This window comes from Rousettus aegyptiacus, unplaced genomic scaffold, assembly GCF_014176215.1.
Source record: "Rousettus aegyptiacus isolate mRouAeg1 unplaced genomic scaffold, mRouAeg1.p scaffold_m13_p_15, whole genome shotgun sequence".
Lineage (NCBI taxonomy): Eukaryota > Metazoa > Chordata > Mammalia > Chiroptera > Pteropodidae > Rousettus > Rousettus aegyptiacus.
The window spans coordinates 1058622-1072467 of record NW_023416290.1 but is presented as its reverse complement, the minus strand read 5'-3'; the positions used below and the strand labels follow the sequence as shown (position 1 = coordinate 1072467).

The 13846-nt window shown below is 42.2% G+C and overlaps 1 protein-coding gene across 1 annotated transcript in view; it reads right to left on the bottom strand.

The window, feature by feature from the left end:
* CNGB3 (cyclic nucleotide gated channel subunit beta 3) overlaps positions 1-4478 on the bottom strand; it is an 80398-nt gene extending 75920 nt beyond the window's left edge. The window contains exons 1-2 of the mRNA XM_016153160.2: positions 4240-4478; positions 2896-3022 (exon numbers count right to left, since the gene is read on the bottom strand). Of these exons, the coding sequence (XP_016008646.2) occupies positions 2896-3022; positions 4240-4333 (221 nt within the window). The 5' untranslated portion in view covers positions 4334-4478. The remainder of the gene's footprint in view (positions 1-2895; positions 3023-4239) is intronic.
* Between the last annotated feature and the right edge of the window lie 9368 nt (positions 4479-13846).

The window sequence follows — 13846 nt, the reverse complement described above, 5'->3', positions numbered from 1 at the left end:
ACCTATCAGCATTCACCTCTGTCTCTTTCCAGACACAGCTATTTGACATTTCCAGGCAAAACACATCTTCTTTTGCTTGCTATTCATTAGTGTCCATCAAAATATACTCTTTGATATTAAAAAATAAGAATGCATTGAGATGGAATGCCAAAAACAAGCCATTTTTCCTGGTAATAGACAAATGGCATCAACGAGACTTACCAGGGGTGAACTCCATGTCTTTCAGAAGCTAAATAATTCATTTGACAAGATAATGAATTTGTTGCTTTTTTAGATTTGCAAAGAATTTCTTTTTCCTCAATAGATAATTTAGAAAATGTTGTGAAAGGGTATAAACAGAAAGCAAGCTAGTCTCCAGCTCAGCTTCCCTAATCACGTAAGCCAATCTCTGACAATAAATTTTACTCTCCATCCGTCCATCTTGTCTCTCCCGTCTGTCCGTCAGTCCATCCATCCATCCATCCATCCATCCTGGTTTTCTGGTATCTACCTCTGCTCATTTCTGAGTGTGACAGAAACTTAAAGCACAATCAATAATATTACACTGTACTTCACACACACAGACAGCAAAACCCCCAACATTCATTCCTCCCCAATATTTATTGATCAGCCTTGCCACATAGTCCCTATTCAGCTCGGGGCTTAGGCCAGAGGACAAGATAAAGGTATTTAGAATGAGAAACTTAATTTAAAATTTTATTTATGAATAATCTTTTTCAAAATTCAAAAAATTGAGATGAGAATCACTCACATAGCATCTATATTTAGTGCCTGCAATCAATCAAATCCTTACTGTTTTTCTGAGAGAAAGAGCATTTTAAAACCTGACCTTACCCAAGGTTGAAGGCATTGATTTTTAATAACTGCAAATACCAAAATGCTCTTTACTCATTGAGAAAATTATGAAATAAAACTTTTAATAGAAATTTATTTTATCATTGATATTTTCTAATACTGTGTTAAAACTCTGCCCTCTAAGGATTCTAACTATGGTACCACTGGTGCCCGTGAAGCCCAAAGAGGAAGCCTTCAGGAACGTCTACGCGGTACTGGAACATGAGGATTCCAGTGTCCTCTCAGTTAAAAGTGACACTGGAACTCCCGGTGCCCCTTTTAAGTTGCTCCTTCAATGCAGCTGGTTTTTACTCAGTCCTGAGGGAAAGTGTGACCAGCCATGTAAGAAGAAAGCAAGACCTTTAAGCTAACTTGGATCTACGCAGCTTGTCAATAATTCACAAGCCACGTTGTTGCCTACATTGCAGGAAGAACAATCACTTATTCCAGAGAATAATCAACTCGTGAGTACGATACACTGAGACAGGACTGGTGCAGTGAGCGGAGAGATGGGAAGGGAGGGAAGAAGCTGTGTCAGGAGTGGACAAGTGACAAGAGGTGGGCACGGACCTGGCGGGGGTTCTGTATTTTGAGACACGCTGACCAACCTACTCTTGGATAATTGAATGGTTTCCATTTTCACATTTCAGAAGTGTGAAAGTACGAAACTGGGTACGAATCTGGGTTAAGAGGACTACGTTCCTAAAAATGTTAGTTATAGCTTCAACTCCAGGCCTTTGAAAATCTACCTATCAACAGTGGTTATTACAAAAAATTAAATATACTAAAATAAATGCTTGAAGAAAGTTTAGTTCAGATGTTTAGCTACTAATTAAAGGTGAGTGTACTGTTGGGAGGGAGGAAGAAATGTCACTCTGGAATTTGAATCCTTTGCAGTTTGTTCTTGGCTGAGTGACCCTGTTACCATAGGTGAACTGTCGACCTTTGTGCCTTTGTTGCTTATCTGTGAAGACAATAAGGACCCACTAATAAAACTGCAAGTCACTCTGTAAATATCAACAGTTATAGAAATAATAGAAATAATTACTTACCTTAGTTGTAAAGACTTCAGAGTTTAGACATCTCTCTGACAAGTTTAAATTTTCTTAAACAGCATTTTTGTGTGTGTGTGTGTGGGGTACAGTGAGTTTGTGTTTATTGAAAATGGGCTCTTTCTGATGCCAGTGTTCAATGTGCAACACGCGAGTCCCAGATTCTCCTGTAACGCCCACTGGCAATGCACAGTTTAACATAGCGGAGGAGCTTCTGAGAGACGGCGGTGGGGGCAGGGGCAGGAACAGGCACTTTTAACTTCGTTTTAAATGACAACTCTTCTTGCTTGTTAAATATGAAGAGTGCACTTACCATTTCACAAACCCACTGCAATTGTATTAACTGTAGTTAAACAATTCACACTGGAATAGCAGGCACGTAACGACACGCCGAGAAGCAGCGAAACGAAGGGGCCCCTCGTTGTGTTTTGCTGTGAATTCACTGATTCGCACTGAAACTGCTCTCCCTTTTGTGATATCTCCAATAATTTTTTAGAGAGAAGTATTTATAAAACTGTATTCCTTCAGTGGCATCAAGATCACCCATTCCCCCTCATTATGCTTGGTTATCATGCCATGCTTTCCTTAGCAGATGAAAGGAAATAAGAATCTTCTGGAACAATGACATATTTACAGAATCAGAATGGCTATTTCTCTGAACCTGAAGAAGAACCATACATTCTCTCAAATCTCTTCCTTTTAGAATTGATGCCTAGCAAACACGGTAGTTGTTTCTGTGATGTTCATGACTCAGACACCGAGCTGCGGTGTTTGTTGAGGCCTGACCGACACTCGAAGGGCTACCAAGATCCTGCTTGGTGGCTACGAGTGGCCGGTCGGCGACAGCAGGCTGGAGAGGAGCTACCTTTCAGCTCCGGCCAGTCCCCTTGTGTCCTGTGACTGCTGTCACTCTCCTGCCCTTTGCTCAGCTAAGTGGGGGGACACGTGATTGTCCCAAGGGAGGCTGAGTGGTCCCCCTAACATGCGTTACATGTTACTGACTTCTCACCTGACCGGATCTTCTTTCTTAGCCCCCACTTCCCTCCGCTCTGTCATTGTTCCAGTGGATTCTGCTGGACTTCGAGGGTCAGGGTTTGTGGTCAGACCTCGGAGCGAATGTTTCTCAGAGGTTTTGCCTGTGGAAAGGAAACAACACATAAGTGGAAGAACAGACGCCACTCTTGACATGGCTATGCTCCACAACGCAAGCTCCAGAGATGCTGCTTGCTCTCCCAGAGCGGGCTTTTCAGAAACATCACCCCTAGGGCTCCCGCTGAACAGAGCAGGGCGTCATGCAGGAGGTGCAGCCTGCAGATACGTTCAGGCTGATGAAAAACGGCCTTGAAGCTGGTGTGCTATGCAACAAGAAGTTCACATAGCATATTTCTTTTTGAAATCAGCAAAGATGAGGAGCCATCATTCAAAAGGCATTTTTGGTTCTGCTAAAGGCATTTTTGGTTCTGCTAAACTATTCATAATTTATGGCTGAAATACATACATCATAAAATTCCAAAAAAATAAAACAGAAATGATGTCACTGACAGTATTTTAAAATTTTTAGATACTAATTTTTTAAATGCAATCAAATCTTGATCATCTTTAGCTATGATCATCTTTAGCTATGACATCTTTTCTGAAGAAGAAACACAAACTTACATGTACTGGTTTCATTTTCTGTCTAAAAATTAAAATTTCCCTTCAAGTCTAAAATACAATTTCCAATTAATATAGTTTAACTTGCATTTGACCCAGAGAATAATCAACTCACTGGTAAATATTTGAATTACAGAAAAGATTTTAATGAAAGTAAATTATTTAATATAAAAGAAAATACAGAACAAAGAAATACAGTGAACGTGATGTAATGGATATTCGTTATCCACAGTTTCTAATTTGTTTTTAATTGGATGTACTAAGCTTAGGAAATTAAGATCAAGGCACAAACCATAACTCTTATTTTACTGTAATACATTATAGTTTCAAAAGTTAAGCTAACCCAGTTCTGAAAATCTGCATAGATCGGGGGTGATCACTTAGTTTACCAAAGTTTTCACCGTGTGAGTCTTGTAATATGAACATTCCTATGATCCATCTGAAATCTTTCAATGTACTAAACTCTTTAGGAGAATATTTCAGGGTTAAAGGAAATCATAATATTGAGTCATTACTTGTATTTTCTAAAAGTTAATAAATAAAAAAGCTTAACCCCTGCATTTCCCACAGTGGCTGTCTGCATCATGCACCTCCTGTCTACCTTTATTTTATAATAACAGTAAGTTTAGATAGAATATAGGGAACACAGCAATAAGTATATTTCTGTCGTGTTTAAATGAAAAGACCTCCAAATACTCACATTGGCCGGGGATGCAAGGAGCTTCCCCATAATCATGTCCTTGGCTTCTGTGTCTGAGGACTCTATTCCAGGTGAAATACTGCCGTTTGCGCATAGTCTTACCGAGAGTTGTAGCACAGGGTCCTTTTGCACAAGCATGTGTGGGACATGAGTGAGTTTATCACTACTGAACAGATTTCAGAGTAAAAATAGCACTTTCAATTTGTAAGTTTGTACTAAGAGGCTCTTGATAGAAATACAGAAGGAGCTATTTCCCTATGCGTTTGGACTAAGCTATATTTTTCCATTTCTCTTTACCCAATGGAAAAGCATTATTTTCAGATCTCCGACAGCATGCCTTGTGTCGCTGCCTAAGGATGGGACAGCCGAGTCCTCCTGCGTTCACAGGTGCTGAAGCGCCTGCTGCGAGGTGTTGTGGCGCGGTGTCCTCAGCCCTGGCCATGGGCATCAGCGCGTTCGTGCGCCGGAGCCCTGGAGACTGCATGCTGCATTGCGCATTTTTTGCATGGAGAGGACCTAGGACGGCCATGAGCTCCTCACAGGAGTCTGGACCCAAAAAGGGTTACGAACCGCTGGGTTTACATACTTTTCTAGGAACGCCTGCCCCCAAAAGAGAGTCAGGATTGAAACAGAGCATGAAATATGAGTAGAAGGATCAGGAACAAAACTTCTGGATATGACTGTAAAACAGTATTTTGCAACAGGCTTTCACTGAGTGTCTCATAAAAGCACGCGAGCGTGAGCTGCATCACATGCTTCCGGGCCACAGCACGTGTTTTCCGCTCGCAGGATGATTTACCTGCTAGTACCAACGAAATGACTAACTGTTGCGCAATGGTTCTCTTCTTCCACGCTAATAACATTTGGATTAAATGAACTCTGAGCAGATACTCGCCCCTTACCAGTCCTTCTCTAGACATCACTGAGACCTTCCCAAATGATGCTGCCTCTATTATGGCAAGGCCAGGCTATTTAGAAATTAATTACAGCCTAATTTGCTTTGTGAAAAAGCATCGTAATTATGAAATAAATGCCCGGTCATAGCTTGTTGATGAAGATGAGGAACCCGTTATTGCCCATTCTTGGACTCTCAGCAGAACAACTTTAAAAATACCCATGAGGACTTAAAACAAAAGGGTCCTCGTCAGCTACAGTCAGCGTGGGTATCTTGTTATCCACGCGGCATGTTGCTTGTTTGTGGGAACAGATGGTCAGATTGTTTGCCTCATCCCCATCATGAAAGAGCAATCTAAAATCCATGGCAAGTTTTGCTCTGGCATCTGGGTGAGGTTCTGTCAACTGCATGCTGTGCTTCTTCCCAACTGCACGCATGGACAGCAGGGTTCCCTCCTTTGTCGCTGCCCAAATGAAGAGCAGAAGCCTCTCTGCCAGCCGCGCCCTGCTTGCCACGCTGCTGCTGCCAGGGCTCGTGGGTCTGCTCGGTTGCTGTCTGTCCTGGAACAGGCCCATGGCAGACGCCAAAGTCTGGAGTCTCAGAGGGCTCCCGGGGGGCCACTTCTACTGACCGTGCAGGAACGAGGACTGGCTGCTTCTGCCCTGCACACGCCTGGCCGACGCTGTCTTCAGCCTACGGCGTCCCTGGGCCTCTGTAAGTCACTTCTGAGCAGCCTGGCCCCATGGAGCAGAGTGCCATGAACACCCGTGCAGGTGTGAAACACCTGCTTCCCTCTTCACGCAAGGTAGCCAGTCACGCAGGAAGTCATCAGCATCTGTGTTTCATCAGTGGTACTAAGTAACTGCTGGAAGAGGAGGGATTCAAAGAAAGAACCGGATTTGGGATAATGGTGTGACTCTGACAGGCGTAGGTTCAAATGGCTTTTTTGGGGGGACGGATTTGACAAGGAGAAGGCTTGAAAATGCCACATCAGCTGGAATGTCTGGTGCAAGTGATGCTATCACTTGGTCGAATTCTTAAAACACCGAAAGTACTGTGGGCTGTGTCTCAAAAACAAATCTCCTTTTACTAGACACCAATGATACCTGAGTAACTAGATTTTGGATGAATTAATAGACTCAGTCTGAGTACTTTGATTAGGTGCATAAATGATATTATTATTTTCATCTTAATTGAATGAACATTTGCAGTTAAAATAATAACGCAGTTTTAAGAAGTGTATGATTAATGATTATTTTCTGGCATCCAAGATTGTAGTTTTGACTTAGCTTGTGGTTACTTTTGTAGTTGCCAGGATATATAATGTTCTTAAAACTATTTTAATTGTAACGCCTGAAATTTTATTTTATCTTTGTAGACAGTCAAATGACATGCAGGAAGTTGACAAACATAGCAATGCATATAAAATGGAACAGAAAAGAGTACCATAAAATGTCAGAGAACAGAACAATGGAAGACTTTATGTTAAGAAGTGGTCGCACGATCTACAAAAAAATCCAGAGGAGACAGAATCAGAGTAGGTGCGGGTTCTGGAAGCCATCCTTGTGAGGAATGGTTTCGGAACTTCAGTTCATTAGCTGAAGTACTGAAAACTAACTAGTGACCTAGCAGTTATTGCAAATTCTTTGAAGGGTTGTTACACAGGACATAGATTTCCCATGTTCCAGAAGGCGGGAGGGTCCATCAGTGGGATTTACAAAACAAACGAAAGGCCAAGCTCTCTAACAGCAGTACTTGTTTAAGAGCAGGACACATGGCTTTGTGGGCAGCCGGAGCCATCTGTCTGAGGGGTGCAGGGAGAGGCTGGCAGGGTCTTGGAGTGGGTCAGAGGTCAGAGGCCTCCATCAGCCTCAATGTGCTGCAAGTCCTGAAGGTTTTTTATTTTATTTGTTTTACTTCAAGATACATCATTGCAAGTAAAGAAATAAATCAACCAACAAGAATGCAGACCCGCCTAAGGTAGCTTTGGCACTGTGTGAGGATTAGGGAGGCCTGTCCTCTCTCCACGTCACGCTTGGCTGCAGAGGTTTTTAAATTAGGATTAATTCGTCTGGAAAACACATTTTATGTACAGGTATTAAGGAATGTGGTGAATTACTGGAGCTGGGTACCGAAGAAAGCTCGGATCCTGACATCACTAATTTTCTGGGTGACTCTGGATAAGTCGCCTTTTATAACAGTTTCCTCATCCATAAAATGAGAAATACTTTTGTCATGGGGATTTCTGTGAGGATTAGATAAAGACTCCATTCAAGAAAAATGCAATATAAACACAAAGCGTTCCACCAGCCAGACTGGAGTAAATTGTCTTTTTCGATAAGAGGCACATCACCTCTTCCGGCCCCGCAGCGCTGACGCACGCGGGCATGCTGGAGCTCCGGCCGATGCGAGTGGGTCGCTGGGGTCAGGGCAGCAGAACTCAGTTCCCCACAAATTAGCTATATTCTATAGCAGAAAGAAGCCTGAAGGCATACAGTCTGATTTAACTGAATTATGCAAATATGTGCAAATCATGCACACTACAAAGAAAAACAGCATTTTGAACCTCCCGACCGACTGAAAAACCAAAACCAAAACACAAGCCCACCATATCCACGTTGGTTAGATTCTCTTAAATTTTAAAAACAGGTGGAAACAGGAATTTTACGTCGGAGCCTGGCCTTCTGTTCACTATTTTAGAGTACCGCTGCACCTGACTTCCCTTGCAGCTGATCGGCTCTCCCCACCGCTCTGACTTCAGTGAGGCAGCTCTCTGCTGCGTTGTGGCAGAAACGGTCCCTGTGCCACAGCTGGACCCCTGACCCGAGGAGGGTGGCATGTCTGCGGTTGGCTGGTGACCCGCATCACGTGGCAGCGTGAGGGGCCCTGCCCAGTGGGAGCAATGGCTGTTATCTAAGCCGGGCAGCCTGCTGTCTGGATTTGGACGGGAAAGGAGCGGAGCCCAGAGAGGATCTGCAGAGAGACAGCAGCCATGAGAAACGAAGCCGCTGGCCATGAGCGAGGCAGACTCAGCGATGAGGTCCTCGGGCTGCCTCCATCCCTCAGCAGGTTTTCAGTGCCGTCAGCCTCAGGCTTTCTTGCCATGAGCCCTTGCCAACGCCGGTGCCCTGATTACGTCTCTGTCCCTTGCCAAGCCAGCATGGTGACAGATGTTCTTCATCATTTCAAACGATAAAGCACATTATATGTATCTTTTCTCTGAACCGGGTTTTCAGGAATTTCACGTGCCAAATTCACTTATTCCTTTTGTTCATCGTCACATTGGGTATCATTTCGAAAGACGATTTCTTACTGAGTTCTGTAACTGTCATTGTTTATAAGATGATTTCCTTTTGAATGAAGCAGAGTAATGTACTTGAGAAGTTTTATTAGAAAGTTTCATTCATTTTTTTTGTCGTTTCTATATTCCCACCTTATCCTTTGCTGGTGGAGAGAACGGCCAGTACGGGAGTGGACGCGCTACTCAGAGGGGCCAGACTGGTGCCTCCCATGCGTGTCGGTCACACTGGCTGGTCTTACGCAGGGAAGCCTATTCTGCGTATAAATCAAATGTCAGCAGACAGCCTGGCTCTTTTCCTATCCATATAATTTACTTGTTACTGCCCAGGACCAAAAAGTGGTTTCTTCTTTAAACGACTTCAGATTTTTCCTCTATTTTTTCTGCTTTTATTTAAAAAATTAATGTTTTGTTTGTTTGTTTTGAGCAACTTTAGCTCTAGAACAGTTTTTAGCTTTCTGGATTTCTGTCCAAACTGAGAGTTGGCTGAGACACAGGCTAGGCAGTCTGGACAGAAGAGGGGAGGGGCAAGGCCTGGACACTCTGAGGACCTGGAGCTGTGCTTGGCGTGGAACCAGGGGTCCTGGCTGTGGAGAGCAGTTTGGTACCTGAGGTCCAGGGAGGACACAACACCTGGAGTCTGCCTGCAACACGAAGTCTGGGATGAGGGTCGTGAGTGAACAGTAAGGAAAGAGTAAGAGGATAACGAAAAACGCTGCCAGATTCAGATCTTGTCTCGGGCTGTCAATGTTCACAGCTACGAGCAACACTGAGTACCTACCACGTGGTTGGTGGGTGGCACAAAATGGGCTAAATTTGAAGAGAACTTGGTTTTTCTTTCAGTGAATTAAAAAAAAGGAATATTTAAATATTATAAAAGTCAACATTTAACATTGGGAGATTTCAAATTAAAATTTGTGTTTGCAGTTGCTCTAGACTGAAGATGGAGTACCTGGCAGCAGTTGACCCTGATCCCCACACGGCAGTGACGGGTTGGAACTGAGTGGCCTCTGGCCTCTCTGGAGCAAAGTGCATGGTCCTCACTTATACTACATGACTTCTATCAGCTGTCGGCATCGGCATTTTTCTAACCTCAATGCTAAATGCTTCACATTATTAACTAATTTAGTTTGTACCTAAAACCTGGTGATGACAGTCCTATCCTTATTTCACACATGAGAGAACTGAGATGTAGAGATGTTAAATGTCATGATGAGGGTCATATCGAGCCAGTAAGCAGCAGAGTTATAATTTGAATTCAGAGGTGTGAGACTCTACACCCAGTGCTCTTTCTGGTATAATATACTGACTTTACTATGAATTTATATAATTTTTGGAGTAAAACTCAACTGTCTATTGTTACTTTTTAAAGTACCTTGTTTTAAATAACTTTAAATTTTAAAGTAAATTGTTACCATTTAAAGCTTTTAAAACTGCATTAGTTTTCTATTGCTGTAGCATGACATGGGCGTACCGGCTTAAAGCATCACAGGTTTCTTCTCTCCTAGTTCTGTAAGTCAGAAATCTAAGACAGGTCTGAGGGGCTGCGTGCCTTCTGGAGGCTCTGGGAGAGGATGTCTCCTTATTTCTTCCGGCCCGGAGAGGCCACCGGTTTTCCTTGCTTCACGGTCCTGTCCTCCACCATCAGACCCCTTTCATCACCCAACTCCTCCTTCTGCCTCTTGCCTTCTCCTCATAAGACACTGAAGCCTCCTGGATAATCCAGAATAATCTTCCCATCTCATGATCTTTAACTGAATCACACGAGCGAGCGATGTTTTCCCCATGTATCAGACCCACAGGTTGGGGGATTAGGGTGTGGTTGTCTCTGAGCGGCTGCTGTCCGGCCTGCCACACCACACAGCTGCAGGGGCCTAATTCTGATCCATTTCCTCCAGAAGGAGAGTCACCTTACGGCGTCATAAACTGATAGGTAAGTCATTTACATACCCTCCTTCAGTACCGAGACTTTTGTTTAATGAAGTGTGTAAGGTGATACAAGTGAAATGGAAGCCTAAGAAAGATGCTTGTAATCAAAAGAGGACTTTAGAAAGTTATCTTTATCTGAATCCAAAATGTATTGCGTTTTTCATTCCATGGCAAATATAAATGAGACCATGCTCCGAAGAAGATAAGAGTTCTATAATCGGAAACCACATCTGCAGATATTGTGACACTGTTCCTGCATGTTTTGAAGTGAGGAACATAAAAATACCAAGCATATATAAGAAGCTATGCTTAAGCACTAATAATTTTGCTTTTTCTAAACAAAATATCTTAAATATAATTGTTATTGCTATTAAAGTCTTTGAAGACACACTAAGTCTGCAGATTTAAATGAAACTGTTTTCTTCCCTCCCATTCAAATTGCTCCACTGTTAAATGATGCTTCCACAAAGGAGTTTTTATAACCAGCTATGAAAAACTAAGCTTACAAATGCACTGTGAAAAAAGCATAACAGGATAAGAATAAACTTGTCATCCCAAAGATGCAACTCTTGGTCTCATGCCATTAATGTTGTATTTTTACATGAGAAGAGCTGTAGATTCGAAACCATCACTATTATAAAATAAGTCATAGTAAAATAGAATTGTAGTTTAAATGACCTTGATAGTTCTCTTTTTGTTTTTGGGCAGAGATGTAAAGTCAAAGTGGTGGCTAATGGAAAGGAATCTGCTAGCAGTATTTGGGCTGGACGAAAAGGGGAGAGTCCAAGTGAAACAGAGTCCCAACAGAAGAGACCACTCAGCAAAAGCCTAGGAGGACTGTACGCGAGTCACTAACAAGGATAGTATTGGTGGAACTGGAGAAGAATGAAGTAGGTTTGAGGACCACTATGAAGAGAGATTTGGTGACTAATTTCCTTTACAGGATAGCCTAAATAGACAAATGAAACACAAATGAGGTTTCATGTTTGGGATACTGAAGAAATAACAGAACCTGGAATAGAAATATATCGCACGAGAGGGAGCTTGTTTGAGGGGAAGTAAAGAATTCAATGTTAAAAATTCTTTATTTGGGGTGGCCGTGGAACATACAGGTGGGGATGTCAGCGGTTACTTGGAAAGCATTAGGCAAGGTCTTGAAAAAGAACTGGTTTGGTATGGATCTGGAACAACCAATGTAGTGATGAGTGTGGCAGCCTGAGGAGTAGATGCGACTGCTAATGCAGTGTTTAAGGAGAGAAGAGCAGAGGCGTGAGCACGGAACCTTTAAACATGTATAGTCCACCTCTATTTTATTGTTTTTATAACTATTATCTGAAATTACATTATTCATTATGTGCTTATGTTAAAACAGTCTTGGCCCATATTGCTCACTATTCTATCTTCAGCCCACGAGTGCCTGGCACATAGTAAGTAGGTGATAAAAAAGCATCTATTGAAGGGATGGAAAAAAGCATGGAGGTTCCTTAACAAATTAAGAAGAGAACTACCATATGATCTAGCAATTCCTTTCCTGGGTATTTACCCCCCCCCCCCCCAAATAAGCAAACACTAATTTGTAAAGATACATGCACCTGTATGTTCACTGCAGCCTTATTTTCAACAGCCAAGTCATGGAAAAAACCTCAGTGTCCTTTGATGGATGGCTGACTGGTTAATAAATGTGGTGTGTGTGTGTGCGTGTGTGTGTGTGTGTAAAATGGAATATTAGCCATAAAAAGAGGAAATATTGCCATGTGCAACAACACAAATGGATCTTGAGAGTATTATGCTAAGTGAAGTAAGTCAGACAGAAAAGGACAAAAACTGTATGATTTCATTCATATGTGGAATATAAAACAAAAAGTAACAAATGAACTAATAAAACAAACAAAAACAGACTCATAGATACAGACAACTGAATGGTGGTTACCAGAGCGTGGGGAGGGAATTGAGTAAACAGGGTCAAACATATGATAATGGGAAGTAAACTAGACTTTGGGTAGTAAGCACACAATAGGGCTTTCAGATAGTAAATTACAATGTTGTATACTGGAAATAATGTAATGTTATTAACCAATGTTACCTCAATAAATTTAAAAAGCATCTATTGATAAGCGACTGAATGAAAAAATGTTTTTGTAAATATTCAGATCTTCAAATAGTTGCAAGTGTTTCATCAGACACCACACTTCAGAGAAACATGCATTTTACTTTTCAGTTTTTTGTATAAATTTGGGTTCTGACCTTGTATTCTGATGTGTGACTCTTCAAATGTAACTGGAGTCATCTTGGTTTTGAGAGATTTCTTTTCACTTTTGTTTTCTCCCTTTGAAAAACAAAATAGATTGCACGTGATTTGTTTACATAAAAATAATTTGAATGTAAAATATAAGTTTTTTATCCATTTATCAAGACAATCAACATCAATCATCTGTTTATGATATACTGAAAATAAAAATTCTTGCACTTAAATGAACACTCTTGGCTGTTCATCAAGCCTGTTCTCCACAGCCCGCTGGCCATGGTGTGGCAGCTGCACCTCCCCGGCACACATCCCTCCCCATTCTGGTCCTTATGTCGCACAGCCCTGGCACTGGTCCTGGTCTAGGTCGTTATGGTACAATGTACAATGTTGGAAAGAGGGCTTAATGCCCTTATCAAAGCTCTCTTCTTCCTGCCCTCCATGACTTCCTTTGCCTCTCCCTCATCATTCGCCTGCATGGCGAAGCTTCCTTTGAAATGCAGGTGTGTCTCCCTGGACATGGTCAGTGTGTGCATGCCTCGGAATCTTTCTATGGGGACAGAGTGAAACAAGACATGGGTTAGGGCACAGACAGACCAGCTCCCTAGCCGCTCAGTGTAGCAGGGGAACAAACACATAAAAACGTAACTACAACCGAATGTCACAGGTGATGGGACAGTGTCTGTAGAGATCACAGATGGGGGAAAAATGTGCACTGGTCAATTCTCCTGGAGTATAATGGAAGGGAAGCACACTATTAAACAGGAAGTGACTCGTGATTTTACAAAGCAAGATGAGATTTTTGTTTTTCAGATGGACACGGCACAAAAAATACTCCAGGCGGGGATGCATGGTCAGCAAAAGCCTGAAGTGTGATTGTCTACAGGAGCTAGGAGGCTACAGTGAAAGTGGTTGGAGAGAAAGAGTGTGGGACCGCGAGACTACAGACGTGCAGGGACGAGGACCCGGACAGTCCTGGGAGCCTTGATACGCAGTTTGACTATTTATAGATGCTGTATGTCAGAAACATTTTAAACTGGAAAGTAAATTAATCAGATAATTAATTTAAGCCTCACAGTAACCACATGTATTAAGCAAAGTAGCTATTATTATTCTTATATTACTGAATAGGAAATTAAGTGTCTGGAAAGGTACAGATCCCTGGATATGTTCTGAAGTAGTGATAAAGCCTTCTGACTATAATCAGGTATTCTTATATCATGTTATGTTATTCATAAACATA